The sequence below is a fragment of the Micromys minutus genome (assembly GCF_963924665.1).
Source record: "Micromys minutus genome assembly, chromosome: 8".
In the NCBI taxonomy this organism is placed as follows: domain Eukaryota; kingdom Metazoa; phylum Chordata; class Mammalia; order Rodentia; family Muridae; genus Micromys; species Micromys minutus.
Window position 1 is genome coordinate 22816952 of NC_137977.1, and position 23928 is coordinate 22840879.

Consider the following 23928-nt stretch of genomic DNA (forward strand, 5'->3'; position numbering starts at 1 on the left):
CAAGAATAACTGAAGAGAGAATTCGGGAAGAAAAACTGAGTTTGTCAAACAAATAATAATGGCTTTAACTTTTTCCTCAGACTCTGAGATTCAAACAGTCTGGAAGAATCCAGCATGAGGAGATCTCAGGAAAAGGACTGGACCCGAATGCAGACTTAAGTGACTCACGATTAGAGGGTATCTGAGACCATAGGAAGAGACAGTACAGAGGACAAGGCTGGAAGAATGTCGGCGAGCAGCTACCACTGGAAGGTGGTAAAGGACATGCTGTGATAGAAGGACAGATAGGCTGGAGAGTTAGTTTGGTAGCAGAGCATATGTCTGGCCTGCGTGAGGCCCTGGACTGGATCTCTAGCACAGAAAAAAAGGGTCACAGACAAGCGTCTATAATGACATAACAACCATGGCTGATGTCAATGATGGCAAAGTACTCTTGATAATTTTCATGGATGGAGGGACAGAAACCAGATTGTAAATATAGTGGGGTTGAGTATATTAACAGGATATAACTTGTTATCATTTCTTTATTCTTTCAAGAAATAGAGAAATGTAAGAAGGAGAATAAAGGTTGGTGAGTCATACTGGAGGTAGAGTAAGTGCATACTGAATACCTTTGTAGACTAGTAGGCACATGCCTCAGGGCACACAGCGAGGAGCACCGAGGCTGACGGGAAAGCACACAGAGGGACACGGGTGAGCAACAGCAATCATGGACACCTAAAATGAAGACATGAGAAAGATGGCGATGCAGGCCTTTAACCCCAGCACTTGAAGATTCCTCTGTGAGGGATCTCTGTGTGAGGCCAGCCTAGTCTATCTACAATGTGAGTTCCAGACAGCCAGTGCTACAGAGAAACCCTGCCCAAAACACACAAACAAACCAACAAAAAACCAACAACAGAGAGAAAGAGAGGGAGGGGGGAGCAGGAGAGGGAAGGGAGAGAGGGAGAGAAGAAGAGAGAGAGAAGGAAGGGGGCAGGAGGGAGAAAGGAAGGAAGGGAGAGAGGGAGGGAGAGGGAGGGAGAGAGGAAGCGGGGAGGAGAGAGAGAGAGAGAGAGAGAGAGAGAGAGAGAGAGAGAGAGAGAGAGAGAGAGAGAGGTGGTGGTGGATACATACTGAAATACTAAAGAAAATAGGAAACAAACCCACCACAGGAAGCAAGAAAAGAAGACACAGCTTGGCAGAAAAATTCACTGAGGTATGTAAGCAAAGAAACCTGGGAATTACAGGCTAAACACAGAAACAGGTCATCATAGTAAGACACTGGCAAGGTAGTTAAAGTTAATTTAAATAGAGCTGGAGTACTGGCTCAATGGTTAAGAGTACTTGTTGCTCTTCCAGAGGGCTCAAGTTTAGTTCCCAGCACCCACATGACAGCTCACAACCATCCATTACTCCAGTTCTGAGGGATCTGATGCCCTCTTCTGACCTCTTCAGGCACCAGGCCCACATGTGGCATATAGACATACATGTATGCAGGTAAAATATTCATATACATAAAATAATCTAAAAAGCACTTAAAATTGATTGGTAAACCTTGGGAAGAGCACATGCAAGGAAAGCACAGCTAACAGCTCAGGGCGGACATGTGCAGCACTGTCCGTACATGCATTCTCTCAAGAAATGTGTGCAACCCCAAATCTGCCGAAGAGCTCGTGAGGCAGATGCCAAGAAAGCAGTTATAGAATACACCCTCTCTGTGGCTGATGATGAATGTATATCCCTTTCTGTACTGTTAGGTTCAGTTTCACCATATCATACACACTGTGAGCAATTCAAATAAAAGCATTACACTTATGTGTGTAAGTGTATAAACAGACACACACATGTAAATATAAACATAGGCCATTAAACACAGATACAAAACAATAAGGGCACTTGAGAAGGAAGTGCAGGAACAGCAGAGCCAGTGCTCATGGGAGGAAGCACAGCAGGTTCTGGACAGTTTAACTCTTGCCAGTTCAGTGTAAAGGCTTTGTACAGGGAAGAAAGAGGAAAAGAAAACAGCTGGCCAGTTTGCAGAGAAGCAGCAAAACCAGACTATAGAAGGCTTATGGCTTCTGAAATTCACAAGGCTTTCTAAAACTTCCTTTCTACAGAAGCAAAAAGGACTTGTCTAGGACTCCCGGTAGTTCCGATTGCAGACACACCCTCACATGTGCCACCATGGGGTAAAACCAGCTCACAAAGAGGCCAATAAAATTAACTTGAAGAAAGAGACTTTTAAAAGAAAGTAACAATGAAAGTACAAATCTGCTAGTGACCAGCACATCAACGCCTGCATTTGATACACAGAACTTCACTGTTATACTCGGGCAAAGCAGCAGCAAACGAGTGTGTGTGGCCCTCATCTGCATGCCAACCCTGTCTAAGTAAAGCAACAAATTCCACCTCAGTAGCCTTGTCAATTCCATTCCTGTCAGACTTTTTCTCACCTTGGAATGATTGGTGTTTAACACTGGGGAAGAGAGCCCTTCACCCACAGAAACGTGCATGGAAGGACTTATTTAGCAATTAATACAGGTAGGCAAATAAACACTCACGAAGCAGCAACATTAGCAGCAAGAGACACGGTAGAACATGAACGGGTAACAGTTTGTACTGTAGGAAGTAATGATTTAAGAACTTCCTTATTGGGAACTGATAGTAACAAAGGAGCCGTTGTGATGAGGTAGTGATGACGCTGATGCCACGTCATTATGGGCAAGTGCTTATCATGTGTTTTTATTTACTATTCACCTTTATGAAATGCACTGGACACCTATTATTGCTCCCAGTTCAAAAGATTGCTCACAAGCCCATGGTTCCAGGATCCTATTTCTTGAATGCCCTTTGGCAAAGAGCCAGCTTATCTAATCACTGTGACTACACATCTGAGGCTTGAAGCAGTTAGGGAGGTGCAGAGCTGATACTCAGGACATCAAAAGTAAGTAATGCATATCAGACAACACCACTGAAGCCAGCATCTTTGCACAGAAATAGTCTTACTTATGTCAGGCTTCTCTTTGAATAAAACACTGACATTTTCTTGGTGTCGCTCTGGCGCCATACCATGCTGTCGCTGTAACAGAGCTTCAGTGAGCTAGCAAAACCCAGCTAGAACATTTGACTACAGCAGTGCTTGCCATCAAAACACTGAACTGCAGTACTTTATGTTTGTCTCTATTAAATGTGGTGCTGCTGTATGAATGCTAACACGGTCCAGTCATGGCGAGGTCATCATAAAATCATACATTGACAAAGCATCTGGGTGAGGTATGGTTTGCTAGCAATGTCTAAATGCATGCTCTCAAGTCAGAGTCCCCTTTAACAAGGAAGTGGAATGAAGATGTCACTGTTTCTCCAAAATCTATTTCCAGAAGCAACACCAAGAGATTGCAGGATATCACATCCATACTGGAAGGAGTTTGGGATAGGACAAAGATTGCAAAAGTGAGCCTAGATTAAGGGTTAGAGTCTGAGTGAGTTCTCTTCTGGCTTGAGAAGCAAAAGTGAACCTGAGTAAGCTCTCAAGCCTCTACAACCTTTGTTGTAGAAGACCCTGGACCTAAGCCATAGCTATGTCCAGCAGCTGCACAGGAGGAACTGGACTTTCTGACAAAGCTTGGCTTTGGAAAGTGGGGCCGAGGGACATGGAGTTGCCCTGGAGGCTGGAGTCCAGTCTATGTACCACAGGATGAGGAAGCCTGATGGGTAATGGCAGGCTCGGTGAGGGAACAGAGCTTGCAGCCTCCTCCTTGGGACAACTGTCCTTCTCTTGCTAAGGAAGGATCAGATTAAGGTTCTAATGAAATAAGCGTAAGAATGAATGAAAAACCAAAGTCTTGTCAAACAAATTCTACAATGGTGTGCAGACTGGCCCTTCTCTAACCGCGGCACAAACTATCAAAGAGAGGCACCACTAATCCCCACCCCTGAAGAATCAGAGCAAATGTTTCTGTTTTAGAAATACTAGTGAGATGGCCTTATGAGCAGATGTTTTGAAATGGAAAGAATGAAAGCATAAAGATACCTGACCTTCTCAAATGAGTAAAATGACTCGATTCCTACATTTCTTCACATCCATTCTTTCAAGAAGTTGCCTACTGCTCATCTCGCCTGCTAAGTTTTCCTGTATAAAACAGACTAACTGAAATGCTAAAGACTCCATCCAGAGAATGCACTTGCCTGCATGACTGATTCCAGCAACCAGGGAGGCCACATTCCCCTCAGAAGGCCTTTCTTGGTCAGACTCATTACTTAGTCATTAGATGTGGCTTCACTGTCTGACGGATCAGCTCCCATAGCTTATTCCCACTTCTCACTACTTACTGTATGTGGCTGGTCCATTTACTCATTTTACCAAAATAGAAAATATGACCAAAGATCTGCTATTATTTAGACACAACCCCCCCCAACCCCACACACACTCCTATTTGGAACAGAAACTGGCTCAGCTCTAGCTTCATCAGTACCACATTGACTAGTGACTAGAAAGGCAAGTGGAACCTTTGCTCAAGCCAATTAAGGCAAATGGCTTTAGCCAATGACAACCCATCCATGCTGCTCACCTGGAAAAGGCAGCCCCCAGCACAAAAGCAGCATACTCCTTCACCAGGGGTTCTGTGCTGTTGAGCCCATTAATCACCACTTGAAGGCCACCGAATGACAGCAGGTCCTGTGCGTTATCCATCTGCAACAAAGGCATTGCTTAGTACAGGACAGCCTTCAGGGAGGGAAGCACTCTCTGACAGCTGTTCTTTAATGACTAGCAAAAAACAAACGTAAAGGACAAGTGAAGCGCAGCAGAGGCCTTCTGAGTAGCTAGAAAGGTGTATTTAAACAGCCTAAGTTTTAAGGGAATCTTCCATTTGAGAACTTCTCATTCATGCAACACCATTTATAAGCAGCTGCGTGGGACTCTGAAGAAATGGCACCTTGCTCTTGCTCATGCCAAACATGTCTCAGAAAATCCTAATGCTGCAATGAGTCACAAAGCTTACTGCAAACATGCAGGCTGTTAACATGAAGAATCTGGCATCATGGCACCACTAAACAGTGCAACATATACCATCGATGTCCAAACACAATGGAAGCAGTGGAGGGGGAAAAACCTGACTTTTAATTAAAAACCAGGGGCTATGAAAGGAGCCCTGCTGATGGTGCAGGTGTGGAGGGTCATGGCGTGGTGTGGGAGGGGGGTGAGTGTAGAGGTAGGGGTGTTGGGGGGTGTGTGCTATGAGAGGTCTAGGAGAGAAGTAACCATGTTATCCTTTATTCGGTAAGGTTGATTGAATCTGCAGCCATTTTAAAATCTGTACAAAAGTTTCCCAAACGCTTTGGCCTAGCTCTGTTTTACTAGCCATGGCTACACGCCAGCAGCGCTGAATATTCTCATCTTCATATAACTGATAAGCTCAGTGACTTAAAACAACGAACCCACGTGATTGTAAAAAGGTCTCACTAAATAATTACACTGATATCTTATCATATATCCTAGTTTGAGATTACTAATACTAAATCCTGTGTCTGCATATATACATGAAAGGTCAGAATCTTACTATCACTGCCTCCCAAAGGTGACCTCTTGCCCTTCTGATGCACTGTTCAGCAAATCAGGAAGTCTGAGAAGTGAGGGCCCAGCAGCGATGTAATCAGTGCCTACCTCTTTCCTAGAACTCAGAGCTGGTTGGTATTTGACTCTGTCCTTGTTTCTGCCTCCTAACTAGAAAGTAGGTTCTGGAAGAAAAAGCAAGTATAAAGCATAGTATCTGACCTTTTCATGCTTTTGGGTGGGCCTGGCCTATTTTTAGTGCTTGGACGATCACTGTCATACATTTTGATAGGACGTCTACAAAAGCAGGTTTTCCCATCCACTGTTCCAGTGACTAGAAGAGCAAAGGGCATAGAGTTAGGTGTTCAATGGTTAACCCTTGAGTTGAGGAATAGAAATTTAGACTATTCCCAAAATAAAACCCCACTGTGATTTAAAAAGAACAACCTACAGTGTCTGTGCCAACACATGGGCCGGGAAATAGCCATCCAGTATCAAGTCTAGCTGCCATGGATGTCCAAGGTCACAGCTAGGATTTTCCTGTCCCAGTCTGCCCTGTGAAGAATGACTACAGAGCCAAAGCCCAGATAATAAGAGAGACTTGGGATGGGGCACTTGGCTGAAACAACTTTCTTCTCATACATTTGGCTTTAGAACTTATCGATTCATATCTTCTTAGTTCCAAGTTTCTAAAATACAAACTCATTTCTCAAAATTCCATCAATCCACAACTGGGATGGTCACTTACCAAAACCTGGCAGAGCAGCAACAGAGCCATGGAGGGTCTGATCTAGATTCTGTATAGCTACACAACAATTCCATGAGATACCAATTGTTGTTTCTATAAACACTTTGAAGGTGTTCTATCATTATTTGACTGGTAATGAGAAAGAAAAGGTTCATTCTGGCCCACTTGCATACTAAAAACTGGTTCTCCCCATAGCCACAGAGAGGATGGCAGGTTGAGAGCCAGAAGTTTTCTCATGCTGCCTTTAGGATGGGTCAAGAGCTGTAGACAGGAGTATAGGAAGAGAAAACATCAGGGAAGGATAGAGGCAATTCAGCTAGCACTGGGAGAGTTCTGAGCATTCCTGATGAGAGAACAGGAGTCTGAGGAGAGCTGAGGGAATGGTGGAGGAGTCGCCCAAGGAAAGCAGCTTCTCTGCCCAGGAAGACAGGCATACAGAGGCCTTCTGCATAAAGCACTCACAAACTGTTTTCTACACACAAGGTTTTGCTTTTCACATAGCCTGCTTTAATAATTAAAATGTGGCTGCAAGAAATCCTTTGGCAGACCCAGTTCAGGTCCTTGAAACCCCTGGCTCTTTAGGCCCCTAGTCAGTGAATTTAAGAGTGGGAATCAGCTGAAAGTCCTGGCTGGAAAAGTTCTATTTGCCTCACAGTTAGCATTACATCACCCAATTCTCCATCACAACTGGAAAGCAGGATGAGCTATGTATTCTGGAATCTCCCTGAGAAACCACTACTTACTAGGACAAATTAGTACACTAGCCCAAGTCAATGGCCCAGAACACTGAAGAGGACACTGTTGCCAACCTAGGCGGTTTGTCCTTGACCAGTGGAATGTTCTATGGTGGCTTCTGGCTGAGTCTAGTGATGCCCAAAGAACTATATAAGTGGGATAAGATGCCATGCCACCCTGAGAATGGCGCTGCCAGGTGGGACTCCAGGGAGAAATTTTGCTGCTGTTGGGTCGTTGGTAGCTTAGCCTTTGTAACTCATTCCCTGCTAGGCATGGTAAGCTGGTGATTTTAGCCTTTCATGAAACAAGCCTTTCACTAAAACAAGACCCTTCAGAAAGTTGACAACTAAAGATCCACTCAAGTACATTAAAAATGAAAAACATAATAAAAGTTGTCAGCACCAGAACAAGACTGAGCTGGTCAATAACCCCTAGAAGCCTTGATCCTTAATTAGCTCTAATGGAAAAGCCAGGGTGTCTTTTCACCCCACAAAGGACTGGGAAGGGGAAATAAAACTCAGGCTCATTTTTTTTTTCGCCTCATAGGAGGGTCACAGTCTTGCTATTTGGAGTCTGAGAAGGAGTTCTGAACAGAGGAAGAGTATGAAGAGCTACTCTGTAACCCTTGCATTCACCACAAAGTCCCAGATGAAGAAAAATAGGCTCCTTTACAGGGAACAAGGACACTGTGATGGGGTGGGGGTGGGGGCACTTGGCTATGACTGTACAGCCCCTTGGGCCACCATTCCTATAGCTTCCCATCTGGGCTGTTTCCACCCACGTTCCCTACAGTGGTGAGGTTCTCAATGCAACAGTTGGAGGAGCTTTTATCTCATCCCCTCTGCCACTGTGCACCAATCCTACTCTTTCCCATGGCCTGTGAGGTTCCACTGTCTCTTCCTTTTCTCTCAGATCCACTCAGAGTCACCTTGGAGTTCCTCAAATGTACTAGGCATGCTCCCACCTCCTGCCCACCAGTTTCCATACTACCCTTCTCTTTATTTTTTTTTATAATTTTATTACATTTCAAACAAATTATTTGTTAAATCTGCCTGTGCTAAAAAAAAAATAAAGTCCAACTTTGTTCATAAATGCACCTCTAGTGCCTGGGACTCAGCAGACCTTCCATAGGGTCACTTGTTAAAAAAAATGTTGAATAAATAAATACTTTGCCTTAGTTCTTCTTCACCTCTATCTTTTGATCTTCATGCAAAAGTCACCAGTGTTCTATGAGAAGTACACTGGTCTAAAGCTTAGAATTTAGGATTAGACTGAACGTTTTACAAATCCTAGCTCTCATTCATCAGCTGGTTCGCTCTCAATAATCACACCATCTCCTTGAGCTCCACTGTCCTCAATTAAAAAGTGGGAGCTCAAAATTGCCCAACTCACTGGAGCCCAGGAATGTGAGACCATCCTGAATAACATAGTGAGACTCTAACTCAAACACAAAACCAAACAAAAAGAAAAAAAAAAAAAAAAAAAAGACTAACAGTGGTAGCTACTCAAGGTGCTGACGGAAATGACACACACAGAGCACCTAAAGCGACCTCACCAACTCACCTCTGCCCTAGAACCTCACCAACTCATCTCTGCCCTTCACCCTCACCAACTCACCTCTGCCCTAGAACCTGTGTGCACTGCATGCAAAGTTCCCATACAAAGACTGCTAACCTTTTTTTAAAGTTCTTAACAAAGAGTAAACGTTCTCCAAGTTTATTCTTTCTCTTTTTTCTTTGTTTTTTTGTTTTTGAGACAGGGTCTCTCTGTGTATCCCTGGTTGTTCCGGAGCTCATGTATGCAGACCAGTCTGGCCTCGAATTTACAGAGCTCTTGCCTGCCTTCCAAGTACTGAGATTAAAGGCATGTGCCACCATGTCCAGCCTCAAATTAAAGTGAATAAATAAACCCAACAATTTCATTATTCTTTTGAGAATTTCATATATATGTAACATACTCTGATCATACTATTCCCTTCTTCTTCCCTTAACTACTCTGAAATTCACCTCTAACACCTCTTAATTCCATGTCCTTAAAAAAAATTAACCTACTGAGTCTAATTAGTGCTGGCCATGTCAGCATGGTGTGGGGCTGTCCACTGAAGCATGGCCAACCCACCAGGGAGCATACCTATAGAGAAAACTTCCTCTCCCTCTCAGTAGCTTCTCCACTGGGGACGGAGCTTGTGAGCCCCTCTCCCTCCACACCTGACTGTTGACTGACTTGATTTCAGGCCTGACTTGTAACCACAGCTCCTTGTAGGCTCATGAATGAGAACAGAATCGAATTGTGTTATGTTCAGAGGACACCTTCACTCCTGCACTCGCTATCTTCTCATGGTATTTTTGTCCTCTCCTCTATAATGTTCCCTGGCCACTGTGGGGAAGGTGAGTGGAACACAGGTGGTAGGCAGGGGAAAGGAGATAATGAAAGGGATTTTAAGCAGTAAATATTGACTTTGTAAACATTCTCTGCCACAACTATCCAACTGTACCACCATAGAATGAAAATAATCATAAATACATCAACAAATGGGTGTAACTATCACAATAAAGCCTTATGTACTAACTAATATTACCCATGGGCAATGCTGCCATCACCTCCGTAAGAGTTCCTCTTCTTCATTTAGCTAGCTCCTACTCCTTCCTGAACACTCAGCCTAAGAATGCATCCTATGAGAAGCATCTTTTATTGACTCTAAGTAGTCAGCTTGTACTAAGTTGTGCTGTGATACATCACCCACATCACCCTTTGAAGCCCCTATTATGGTTTTAAATTAGCTCACTGTTTGTTAATTTGCTCAATTGTTCATATTTGTTTCTCCTTCCAGACTGTAAGTAACACAAGATTATGGTAATTTTGTCTTAATGTTAAAACAAAACAAAACAGGTTCAAGCAAAAAAGTGGGTTGCTCTGTTCTTTAAGAACAGATCTAACCGCCACAGACAATGGCCTACATTAAATGTCTGTGTCATGGATGAGAAATAAAACCACTGATGCTGTTTTCTCAGGGTTTAGAGCAGGGGTTGTTTGGTGCTATTGATGAAAACGTTGGATTCACAGGCAAGGAAATACAGTACCTGATGGACATAGTACTCAAGATCAAAGAGTGCAGCAACCTTCTCTTCTAGGCTAGAGCTGGAGCTGTTGAATTTGTTTATCAGCCGAACCATAATCTGCATGTCAGTCTCAAGAACAACATTCAGCTCATCGAATTCCTTCTTCAGCTCCTCGATGGGGCGGAAGAGCTGCTTTATTGTGGCCTGTCTAGCCTAGAGAGAACAGCAAAGACATGATTAACCAGAGGGGCTAGAGACATCTCCTTGAGATCTATACAATGCCATGGATGCCCATCCTTACAGAACTGCGCAAGACCAGGGGTCTAATCTGCAGGAACAGAAACACTGACACTTTCCAAAAGACTCAGAGAAAAAGCCACCAGAGTCTACCCACATAGGGCTTTGCTCCAAAAAATACACACAGGACTTTCCCAAGCACCCTTATTCAAATCTGGGAGAATCGAGTCTTCCTGGTGCAACTACTGAGCTCAGGGAAAGCAAGGCAAGTTCATTTTCAGCCTCTAGCCTCACAGGACAGCTGGAGTTGAAGGTAAGAGAATGCACACCATGGTTCTCTGTCTTCCATAATCAGAATACCCTGGGCTTACACTGCCTGGATGGGAACCCAATGAAGGAAACTGAGGGAAGAGCTGTCAGAACAAGAACAATTTGCAGGTGAAAATTAAATCACTGGCATTACTGTCATTCCAACTACAGGTGTACAATCTGTTCAACTGTTTGAAATGGCTAAATTACTGTATGTACTACACTCAAATCTCAAATGATTTTCTCTCAAATCTCCCTAACCCACACACATATAAAAATCTTTAAAATGAAGTTACGTTGGAAGTGAATAAAAGACTTTAATTGGGTATTTTATACATGTGGCATTCCACTTTCTTCCCAATTTCAGTGAATAGTGCTTATAAAGAGAGTCTGAAAGGTTGCAGTGGTTTATGTATCTATCTTACAAGAAAAATTAAAAGGCACAGGTATTTATAAAAAGCAGGATGATGAGCAGTTGTCAGCTGTGAATTATTCATCTATTACCTATGGTTTCTCTCCCCGGTTGGTATTCTATAGAAACACCAACCAAAGGTATGAATCACCCCCTCTTAAAAAAAAATGCTTCAGCAAAGTTATCCCATCTAGGAGGTACCACACTTCATCTTTGGGCTAAAATCCCATGAAATGTTCTTGCAAGTCTCAGGCAGAGGAGTCTGGATGGTGAACAAAGCCAACAAAGAGGTCTGGGAAGGCTAAGCCACTTCTTAGAGCCAGGGAACAGTAGAAAAAATAAACATGTGACCTCTGTGAGTTCAAGACCAGCCTGGTCTACAATAATGAGTTCCAGGACAACCAGGGCTACAAAGTAAGACCTTGTTTTGGAAAAGAAAGAAAAAAGAAGAAAACAAATGACTTCTGCCTCACAATGCTGATGGTTCCTGGCTCTCAAGAAGGCCTGTTAAAGGGAAAGAAAACAACAAAAACAACCAAGGAAGGAAGAAAATGTAGTCTGAAATAACTATAAGCTCACAGGAATTTATAAAAATAGAGTAAGAGTATCATATACGTTTTACCTAGCTTCCCCAATAGTAACATCTTGTATATAACATCAACAATAGTAACATCTTATATATAACATCAACAACAGTAACATCTTTTATATAACATCAACAATAGTAACATATATAACATCAACAATAGTAACATCTTATATTAAACATCAACAATAGTAACATATATAACATCAACAATAGTAACATCTTGTATATAACATCAACAATAGTAACATCTTGTATATAACATCAACAACAGTAATATCTTGTATAATAATATACCATCAACAACAAGAATGGACACAGGTTCAGTTGGTCTTATAACACAGTATAGAACTTACATCATACCACCACTCACATGTACAGATTTGCATCTATACCGTATGTTTGTATGTATTAGTCTTTATCTAGGTTGTAGACTCATGTGGCCACCAGTATAATCAAACTGCAGAGCTGTTCTGTCCCCGAGGAACCCTGTGGAAGCCCTTTATAGCTATATCCTGTGCACCCACCACGTCCCATCCCAAAGCCCTGATAACCGTTGGTTTTTTGTTTTTTTTTTTTTTCTTTTTCTGATATTTGGGGAATGTTATATAAATGGAACCACACAGATTGGCTTTTTTAAGACTGGCATTTTCTTCACTAAGCACAATGCCCTTGAGAGCTAACCCAGTCACTGCAGACATCAAGTGTTCCGTTCTCTTTACTGATGAGTTTTTCATCACATCTGTACTGTAACCATTTACCTGCTTAAGTACATCCAGGCTGTTTCTAGGTTTTGGCTGTTAGGATAAGCCTGCTCTTCAGGAGCGATGGTTCAGTTGGTAAAGAACTCAGCACAGGAACCTGACAACCTGAGTTTGATCCCTGACCTCCACATTTACATTGTGAGATGTGCACACCGACAATCTCTCACGTCATAGACAATAAATAGGTAAATAAATAGAATGAACATAAACATGTAAAACTTATATGCAGAATTTTGTTTAAGTATATGTATTATTTTTCTATGATAAATCCATATAAGCACAATTGCTGGCTTATATGGTAAATATATGTTGTTTCATTAAATCTGTCAAACTGTTTCTCAGAGTATATACCATTTTACATTCCTATAAATTATGTATAAAATATCTCAGTTTAACCATATCTTTACCAGTGTCTAGTGCTATCATTATTTTTATCTCCTAGAAAATATTTACTAATATCTCTAAAGATTTAAGTTGCATTTCTATAATAACTAATAATGCTAAACAGGTTTTCATGGCATATCTGCCATCCACATAGTCTCTTTGGCAAAATGTTTCCTTTCTCTTCCCACTTTTTAAGTAAGTAGTTTTAAACTATTGGAACTTTTAGGGTTGTTTATATATGCAGGTAAAAGTCCTATGTTAGTCTGGGTGCGCATGTGTTTTGCATTTCAGCTACCACAAGATACTAACTGCAACCATCTAACTATAAAATACTAACTGCAACCATCCTAAGCACTATATTTTAGGGCTAAGGATGTAGTTTAGTTGGTAGGGTGCTTGCCCAGCATGCACAGGGCCCTGGGTTTGATTCCCAGTGCCACATAAACTAGATATAGTAGCATGTATCTGTAGTCCTAGGATCCAGGAAGTACAAGCAGGAGGATCAAGGTTTAAAGTCATCCCCAGCTACTTTTTGAGTTTGAGGCCAAATGAGATACATGAGACCTTGTCTCAAAAATAAAACTTAGGGTTAGAGAATGGCTCAGCAGTAAACAGTGTACACTGGCATGATGTGGTAGAGCTTTTATGGCTCTGCTTAAGAGGCAGAGGCAGGGGATCTCTGTGAGTTCAAGGCCAGCCTAGGCTACATAGTAAGACATTGTCCCAATAAGATTGCATACTGCACCCCTATAAAGTGGCTCACAAGAGCCCCACACCTCCGCACAGAAACAGACAGATCCCTATCACACAATTAAAAAAATGTTTGTTAGAATGCTTTATAATATCAAATTAACTTACAATTAATATTGATACAGATAAATTATTTTGCAATAAATTGTGTACAAGATTTAGAGTTAAAGAAACCACAGGTAAGATGATTGAGCCTAAGAAGTATGAAAGGATGCTCAGTTAAAGGTGTATGAAAACAGATTGCAACATCTGAAATCCTAATATTATTTTGGCTATGGCCAAGAAAATGTTGTGAGAAACAGATAAAGTGAATTTTCTAGTATAAACAAATAATGAAAGCACCTTCATTTTAAAATTTAAAGTTTTTTATATATTTAAATATAGCAAATAAAATAAAAGTAAAAGAAAAAAGAGAAAGTTTATTTCAAAAGATTAAATATTAAAATTAAAAAAAATGTTTGTTTTCAACGAAGTACTATATTCTCTGTTAGCTTTGGCAATAAGATCTAAAATAAACACAACATACACAAAGCAAAAGGAGATGCTGATACTGGTATTTGATGTGATGCAGTTCTTCTGAACACAGATTAGTAAAGTAAGCCAGGCCCTGTTGGCACAGTGCTGCAACCTCAGGGACTCAGGAGACTGAGGAAGGCCAATCTTAAATTCAAGGAGAGCCTTGACTACAGAGTGAATTAAAAGATTAACCTGGGCAACGTAGTGAGACCCTTTTCAAAACTGACAATGAAGCCAGATGTGGTGGCCCATCCCAGCTCTTGGGAGGCTGAGGCCCAGAATAGGAGTTGATGGCTATCTGGACTACACAGTGTGCTCTGTACCACCCTAGACTGCAGAGTGAGGCTCCATATTAAGCAAGTAATATTAACAAAGTTTTAAGAGGGCTAGACTGAGACTGGCAAGACAACAGTGGATAAAGGCCCTTGTCTCCAAGTCTGATGACCCGAGTTCAGTCCTCAGAGTCCAAGGAGCCTCTGGGACAGAAAGAGAAAACCAACGTCCAGACTAAGTTAGTTGTCTGCTGACTTATGTACCACACACATACTCACTCTAAATCACTCTAAATTATGTACCTTTCTCATACTGCGACCCTTTAATAAGAGCTCCTCATGTTGTGGTGACCTGACCCCAACCATAAAATTATTTTGTTGTTACTTAACTGTAATTTTGCTGCTGTTATGAATCATACCATAAATATCTGATATGCAGGATATCTTATATTCAACCCCTGTGAAAAGGTCATTAGATCCCCAAAAGGGTCATGACTCACAGGTTGAGAACTAAAAAAATGTATCTTAAAAACTTAAGTAGGGTTGAAGGTGTAGCTCAGTGGTACATAAGAGACCGTAGGCTTGATCTCTAGTACTTAAAACAAGTTTATAAGACAAATCCATAAAGTGATGGAAAGGATAAGTGATACTAGCAAACCCCCTTCATGTTAGAGAAACTCAGAAAGCTCGGTAGGTAAAACTCTAGAGGCTGATCCACACTTAGAAAGGGGAGAGCCTCTGCCCAGGCAGGCGAGGTGCTTACTCTATGCCAAGTTCTACAGTAAAGGGCCAAGTAGGGTAGGGACTGCTCTGCTCTTTGGTAAGGGTTTTTTGGTTTTGTTGAAAATTTTAATTTTCAATGTTTTGGGTATTTTAAACTACAGTACTAAGTAAACAATGATGTTGCTACTTTTTCATTTCTGAATACATTTATAACACAGGAATTGCTAGCATGTGTTCAGTTCCCAGCACCATGGAAACTGGTGAGACTAGCTCATTCCTGTAACTCCAGTTCTCAGGAGACAGAAACAGGAAGATCAGGAATTCAGTTGGCTACATAGAGTTTGTGGACAGACTGACCTTGTCTCAAAAAACAAAAATTGTAACATTTCAAAACACTACTGGGATACTAATAGAAATTGCACATATATACCTTACTATGTTGAACCTTCCAATTCATACACATTGTGTATCTACTTACTGAAGTCTTTAATTTACCGATATCATTGCTCATCCACTCTTAACTTTCAGTATAGATCCTATATTTGCCTTCTTGGCTTTATACACATATTTCACTTTTGGGAGAATATAAATAAAATTTGTTTTTTTATTACAATTTCCATATATTCATAGCTCATATATAGCAATACAACTGAATTTTATATCCTGTGACCTAACTGACTTCACTAGGTCTACAAGGTATTTTGTTTACTAGGTGTTCTCTGAGATTTATACTTAATCTATGTCATCTGGAGATAAGAAGAGTTGGGGTTATTTTTTGTTTGTTTTTGTTTTCCTTCTCCAGTTTAAATGCCTTTTCTTTCTCCTCTTTGTCTTATTGACTTGGCTTGAACTGCTCTGAATGAGTAGTGTATTAGGATTCTCTATCAATTTATATATACATATTTTATAAATACATATTATATAAATATATTATATATTGTATAATGTGTGTGTGTGTGTGTGTGTGTATAAATTTAAATGGGGATTTAGTAGAATAGTCTGTGGTCATAGGCAACAATGGTTGGCTATGAATAGAAGGTCCAAGAATCTAGTAGTTCAGCTGTTTTTCAGTCAGTATAATCCGGAATCTGGAAGAAGTGGTTCTAATGCCAGAGATGGAACGGACTTGCCAGCAAGGGTGAGAGCAAGCAGGCAAGGAGAGCGCCAGCTTCCTTCTCCCATAGTCTTGCCTGGGATGCCAGCAGAAGGTGTGGCTCAGATCAAAGGTAGATCTTCCTATCTCAAACATCTAGATTACAAGTGTGTCTTCCCACCTCAAATTAAGAAAAAAGTCCCTTACAGGTGTTCCTGACCATGTAGGTTTTAGTTAATTTCAGATGTAGTCAAGCTGACAACCAAGAGGAGCCATCCCTAGTGGTGAGTGAATATGCTTGCTAAGTTCACTGGCACAGTTAGCCTCTCACTATAAAGTATATTTGATACAGCTTTTTCCTACATCAATCTCTTTATCAAGTCGAGGAAGGTTCTATTCCTGGATTTTTTGAGTTCTCATCATAAACTGGTATTGAATTTCTGTCATTTTCTTAATATCTGAATTGATATATGATGAAGTAATGTTTTTTTTCTTTAACTGCCAACTGGTGGTTACACTATTGGGTTTGTATGTTTTTGTTTACTTGTTTCTGAGTTTTGGGGGGGGGGGACAAAATCTTGTTACAAAGCCCAGCTGGCTTCAAATTCACAGCCCTCTGTGCTGGGCTACAGGTATGCACTATCATACCTAGTCTGACTAGCTTTTGCTACATAGGAAAAAATGTTTGTGAGGTTGTGTCCCTTTCTGCAACCCTTGCTGGAACTCTAAGTAAACCAAGTTGGCCTTGAACTCAGAGCTCCCTCTGCTTCTGCCTCCTGAGAGCTGGGAATACTGCTGTGCCCCATTGCCACTCCCAGCTAGAACCAACTCCTCCTTTCTGTAATAAACCCCATTCAGGCCTAGTGCTTTCTTTCTTTTCTAAATTGCTCAACTGGAATTTGTCTCAATCTTATTGGAGATTTTTGCATCTATATTCACAAGGAACGTTATTTTGAAGGTTTTGTTTTTGTTTAAATATTTATCTGGTTTAGGTAGAAGTATGACCGGCCTAATAAAAGAGGTGAGGAAATACCATTTCAGCTTCTGCTTTCTTGAAGAGACTGTGAAGAGTTAATAGTAACTACTTTTCAGTGTTTGGTAGATAGTGCTAGTGAAACTATTTAAACCTAAGGGATTCTTTGTTTAAACCATTCTCACTACAAATACAATTTCCTTTCTGGCTACAGGCCTCTTCTCAGTGTCTCTATGCAGGGAGCTCACACTTGCTCCCTTGCAGTGCTGGGGACTGGACTGTGAGCGGTGAGTGGCTGATCCTGCACTGTGCTCTCCTGCCTCCGTCTCTCGGATGCTGGGGATGCAGGGTTAGCAGCAGCCTAACCACCTGCATTCGTACCTGTGTTCAGGTCAATGTGCCTCTCTACTTCCCTGGAGACCTTCTCTGTGGTGCGGTGTTTACAGGTGTTCTACTCTGATCCCTTTATGAGCAGAGAAAATGCTCCGGACATACAAGTCTTAATTTGATTGAGATAGTTGTTAATTCCATGTACTCTGTCTCTGGTGCTCAGCTTTCTCAGGTTCTTTAAAAAAGGATTTATTTATTTATTTTATGTATATGCGTACACTGTCCCTGTCTTCAGACACACCAGAAGAGGACATCACATCCCATTTCAGATGGTTGTGAGCCACCACGTGGTTGCTGGGAATTGAACTCAGGACTTCTGGAAGGTCAGTGCTCTTAACTGCTGAGCAATTTCTCCAGTCCCTCTCTTGTTCTTTTTCGTTTGCTTTTTTAGAAATTTTGAGAAAGGAATGTTGAAGTCCCTAAATGTAACTGTAGATTTGTTCCTTCCTTTTAATTCTGTTAGAGTTTTTTCTCAAGCATTTGTTATTGTTGTTTTTCCTGAGAAAGGGTTTCTCTGTGTAGCCCTGGCTATCCTGAAACTCACTCTGAGACTTGACTGGCCTTGATCAGAGATCCACCTGCCTCTGCCTCCTGAGTGCTGGGATTAAAGGCACGAGCTTTTAATGACTACCCCAGGCTGCCTCAATTATTTTGACACAAAAATGAAAAAACATTAAGATTACCATGTGTTTTAGTGACTTAACCTTTTACCATGATGCAACATTCCTCTTTATCACTGGCCATTACTTTTTTTTTAAACAACTTTATTTTACAAAACAAAGATAAATGTACAGATTTTAAACATTTTTTGCTTAAAATTATACATTTTTGTCAGTACTTTTTTTCAGATTTTAACATAATTTTTACATAAAACTATATGATTATATTTTTTAGTCAGTACTTGATTTTTTTAAAGGTTTGATAGTATGCCTTGAAAACTTAATAGTTACAATGAGCATAAAGTACATGTAAAACAAAATGTAACATGGAAATAGTTAAAGTTTTCTTGTTTTCTAAATATTTTTTTTTGTTTTGTTTTCTTTATTTCTTGGATTTCATACAGTCTGTGAGTTGTTTCTGGGGGAGTGCAAGCCTCTGGGGTTAGCATCCCACTATCAGTGACTGCATATTATGTCTGTTCTTTTGTGACTGGGTTATCTCACTCAGGATGATATTCTCTAGATGCAGCCATTTTCTTAAGAATTTGGTTAAGTCATTGTTTCTGGTGGCTGAGTGGCCATTACTTTTTAAAAGGCAATGAATTCCAGGGATCTAGCAATAGATTATGCCACCACCAGATTCAGGTGGCCAGGGTTAGGGTTAAGGGTTAGGGGTTAGGGATTAAGGTTAGGATTAGGATTTATGGTTAGGATTAGGGGTTAGGATTAGGATTTAGGGTTAGGTTAGGGTTATTCAGTGTATTAGAGGACTGACTGCTTGCTATCCCAGACCCCTCACCCCCTGTCTCTGTCCCCATGTGTTCCCAGAGGCTGATCTTTATGTCCCTCTTTCTGCTATTCTGTTCCCTACTTTTCTGCCCTGGCCCTCTTGCCTCTGTTCCTGTCTATCTGCCTCTACCCCATCCCCAGGTTCTCATCCCCTCCTTTCCCCAATAAACCTCCATTATAGCAGGTCTGTCACATAGCATGATTTCTCAAGGGGACACCTTAGCGTGGGTCTGCCAGGTACCCTGGCCTACCACCACATTATATTTCATAACAGTATAGATGCTGGTCAGATTTTTCTGGAGATAAATGATTATGTCCAGGACATGTATGCAAATTTTTTCAGATCTATTCTATTCTGTCCAAAAACCATTGCCTGCCCTTCATCCTAGGCTGGGAGGGTAAAGAGCATTTGGCTGTTATTACTGTATGCAGGACCTTGCGAATGAAAAATGGCTCCTTCTATTGGCCTCTACTGACACCACACTGGTAGGGCAACTGATATGCTCATTTTTGAAAATTAATAATTCCTGCTGTTTGCTCACTTGCCCAACTGACCCAACCACAGAGGGGAGCTGTCTGTTGCCACCAGGGTGAAAAGTGAAGGACAGATTCTCTATGCAGTCCCACTGATACTACCTCATCAGAGAGAAGTGAAAAGCCACCCAGAGGTGCCAGGATGAAGTATACAAGCTCCCCATTGGGTTTCTGCCCACAGCACCCCAGGATAACAACCAGTCTATATGCACAGGGGGAGGTGTAGGGCCCTGCTCTTGCTGGATCCCTTCAGGTGAAACAGAGTCCCAATTCATAACTGCCATTGTGATTAGGTGCAAGGTCAGGCTCCCCAGTTAATATCTGCTGACCCTGGAACAGGAATCAGAATACAGGATTGCTGCCAACACCAAGACAGAGGTAGAATTCTAGACCCCCTTTCTCATCTTCTCCGGGTAACAAGCATACAATACTGGTGGTGGTCAGGGTGCCATGGGCTTTGGCAGAACTAGGATAGGTGTGGTCAAAGCTTTATCTTTGCAGACTGGCTTTTTCTTTTCCTCTGACTAGAGAAGAAAGCTTCTTTAGTGTTTTAGAATCTACTACTCAAGCCAGGCTTGGCAGCACATGCCGGTGCTGAGGAGGGAAGCCACATGTTTGAGTCCAGCCTGGGATACAATGTATTCCAGGTCACCATAAGCCATGCACTGAGACCCTGCCGACATTTCGGCACGTGAGATTCTCCAGTGTCCAGGCTAGAATATGTGTGGCTAAAAAAGAAGAGCCAAGAAAGACACCAATATATCATTCCTAAAGCTCTCAAATTCCTGTCCAATCTACAACTGCTTTACCGTCTTTTAGAATTTCCATATTGCAGCTATGGTTATATCTGGGTTTTATCATTAGAGGAAACATGGGCTTGTCACAGAGTCAAAAGTTTTTAAAAGTCATGACATTTTTTTTTAGTCATAAAAATTTTTTTTACATATATTTACTTAGTGTGTGTATATGTGTATGTGTACATACATGCATGTCATGGCATATGTATATGTATGCGTGCAAGTATATTGGCTGGTTTTATGTGTCAACTTGACACAAGCTGGAGTTTTCACAGAGAAAGGAGCCTCCTTTAAGGAAATGCCTCCGTGAGATCCAGCTGTAAGGCATTTTCTTAGTGATCAAAGTGGAAGGGCCCATGTGGAGCCATCCCTGGGCTAGTAGTTCTGGGTTCTATAGGAAAGCAAGCCGAGCAAACCAAGGGAAGCAAACCTGTAAGCAGCATTCCCTCATGGCCTCTGCATCAGCTCCTGCCTCCAAGTTCCCGCCCTGTGTGAGTTCCTGTCCTGACTTCCTTTGATGATGAACAGCAATATGGAATTGTAAGCTGAATAAATCCTTTCCTCCCTAATTTGCTTCTTAATCATGATGTTTTGTGCAGGAATACAAACCCTGACTAACACAGCATACATGTATGTAGATCAGAGGACAAACTTGCAGGACTGAACTCAGGTAATCAGGCTTAATGGCAAGTACCTTTCTACACTGAGGCATTTAGTCAGTCCTGAGACAACTTTTTTTGAGAAGCAAGAAACTTTATCTAAATTAATTAAACTAACTATCAATTCAGGAGAATTGAGACCCTTTCTCCCACAAATCTGATGTCAAATCTGAGAAACACAGAGATATGGTCAATATCTGACAGGATTTTGTGTGTGTGTGTGTGTGCACGCACACACTCAGAGCAAAAGCATCATTGTGTATTTACAAGGCATTACATAAGATGGACTTAAAATCAATTAGTTAAAAGTATGTAAGGGTCTGTAGCCAAAAGTGGGAGACATGCTTAAAAAACAAACAAACAAAAAGTCACAAACCTATTTCAAGTTAATTTGCTTGTCTCTGAGCCAATGCTGACAGTGAGCTGAGTCTGTCTAGATCAGTTCCAAGTGAAGGCAAAAGCCCATGGTCCCAGGGCAAAGCTAACAACCTGACCCTGATCCCAGACTTCTACGTGCTGAGATTGCAAACAGCAAGGAAAGAGGTAGGCAGGTGGCTCAATCCAGAGGGTACCAAGGTCTTGCTTTTGTGCATTCTGTGGATCCCTTTGCAGAGGGAAACAGATTTTTAAAAACAGCAATGGAAAATTTATAATCTTTGTCTTTCCATTTTTCAAATCTTTTTAAAATTACTCATGTTTTTCTATGCTAACTAAATTACAAAAAAAATGTCATTGTCTGAGAAGGAAAATTCAATTGTAATTCCCCAAGAAAACAGAGAGAAGTAAGGTTAAGTGGGTTTTTGCTCACAGAAGATATGGAACCTGAAACAATTTCTAAGTTCTTTACAGACCCACAACACCCAGATCAAAGGTGATGTTGGGAAAGGTCTAAATCCCTTGTCACAAGCACCAATCTTGAACCTAGGCCCCCAGATACATTCTGGCCTCTCCTCTGCTGGGTGGCATGTTTGCTTTTCTTCCCCATCTCCAGCTACCCTGTGTATCTATAAAGTAGCCTCCCATGCATCATGACCTTTCATGTGCTGCAACTGTCCTCTCCCCCCTTCCTTCTTTATTTTTAGACTTATACATCTTTATATATATATATATATATATATATATGAGCATCTCTCCTGTATTTATGCAAGTGTGTGCACCATGTGTGTGCCTGATTCCCAGAGAGGTCAGAAGAGGGCACTGAATCCCTTGGGACTGCAATTACAAAAGGCTGTGAGCAACCCTGGGGATCAAACCAGGGTCCTCTGCAAGAGTAACAAGCACTCGTCACCATGAGCCAACTCTCCAACCCGACCTCACTTGTAACACGCATTCTCTCTGTGAGGCTTAGTTATACAGCCCAAGCAGGCCTGGAAATTTATTATGTGGTCCTGGAGAGCCTAGAACTTCCTGCATTACCCTCTAGAGCGCGGAGGTTGTAGCACTGGGATTACTCATGTAGTCAGCTTGCTTGATATCTCATATTTCACTTATAAATATCTCTGTCTTGACTGCTGTTGGTCCTATAAATCCAGAAGTGTTTTCAGATACATGAGGTCCTTACTGACTTCTCTGTCAAGTTCTGCTGATCAATATATTGACTTTTTGACATCTGAGAAGATGGACATTCTGAATTAGTTTGTAGTTAGTTTTGTTAGATGGTATTAAAAGGGTAACAGCTGTCAGCCTCATTGAATTCTGAGGGTGAATATTATTAGGTAACACATATAAAAACTCAAACTTCATAATCTTTTGTCTCAGCCTCCTGTGTATTAAGATTACAGGTGTGTGTCATTATATCTGGCTTTAATATGTCTTAAAAGATCAACACTAACTCCACTCTAAAGGTTCATTAGTCTCAGGAACTCTCCTAAAAAATCTAAATGATTCCTAGGCCCCACATGGTAGAAAGAGAAAACGTCCTTTTAAGTATTTTCTATCTGTGCAACGGAGCCTGCTCCACCCATAACCCTACAACATAAAATATGTAAATGTAGCTTAAAACATGTTTAAATCTGAAGGACCATTTTAAACTAACATACAAACTGCCAAGAACCTAAGGCTGACCTTTTAAGATTCTCCAGTGTTCAAGGGACAGGGCCAAGATGCAGACCAGGGCAACAAAAGGGACTGGGAGAAGACAAGGGGGAGGGGGAACCTGAATTACCGAGCAGCTGTCAAAGAGGGTTCTTTCAGGGCCACCAGGACTCAACTGGGAATTACACAGGAGTGCTTGGTGACATTCCCTGGGTATTTTGTGAACTCACAGTCCATCTCAACCGTATTTCGTCCCCCGTGAACTGTATCAGTGAGCCCTCCCAGAAGTTAGGCAACACAGTCTCCTGCTTTCCCTCTCATGCCTTCGCCTGTGCAGACATTTGGAGCTAGGGAAACTGATTTTATGCTTTAAAAACCAGAGGCCCCACAAAAAAATACATTTGCTACATTTAAAACGAAGATCTAAGCTTCTTCATCTCTTGTCTGCCTTTTTATTTGAAAAATAAAATGAAGGTTTGTTTTTATTTTATGTGCATGAGTGTTTTATCTGCAAGCATGTCTGTGTATCTCATGTGTGTACTGCCTGCAAAGCTCAGAAGGTGGCATCAGGCCTCCTGGAACTGGAGTTAAGAACAGTTCTTGTCATGTGGGTGTTAAAAACTAAACCCAGGTCATCTGCCAGAGCAGACAGTGCTTTTAACCACAGAGCCATCTCTCCCTGAGCCCTATTTAAAAAACAAAAACAAAACCAAAGATTTGTATTGTATCTCACTGTTAAGTGGGCTCTGGGTAATAATCTCCTTTGTTCTACAATTTCTCCAAACAAGTAAAACACTGGATCCTAACCTAAAACAAACAAATGCCCAAAAACCAAAACCAGAAATACTCTGTGCAGTTTTAAAAAATATCATATAAAGGGTTTTAATTTGTCATAAATAGCTTCTTAAATTATTTTACAACATTCCTATTTCATGCCTACTATAAAGTTCCCAGGTACATTCATTCATTCTC

General features: G+C 41.3%; 1 protein-coding gene across 3 annotated transcripts in view; it reads right to left on the minus strand.

Annotated features, from left to right (window-relative positions):
- SIL1 (SIL1 nucleotide exchange factor) overlaps positions 1-23928 on the minus strand; it is a 223726-nt gene that overhangs the window by 46234 nt on the left and 153564 nt on the right. For all 3 annotated transcript variants that reach the window (XM_080920461.1, XM_080920460.1, XM_080920462.1), the window contains 2 exons: positions 10097-10288; positions 4551-4672 (listed from right to left, as the gene is read on the minus strand). In XM_080920461.1, the coding sequence (XP_080776587.1) occupies positions 4551-4672; positions 10097-10288 (314 nt within the window). The remainder of the gene's footprint in view (positions 1-4550; positions 4673-10096; positions 10289-23928) is intronic.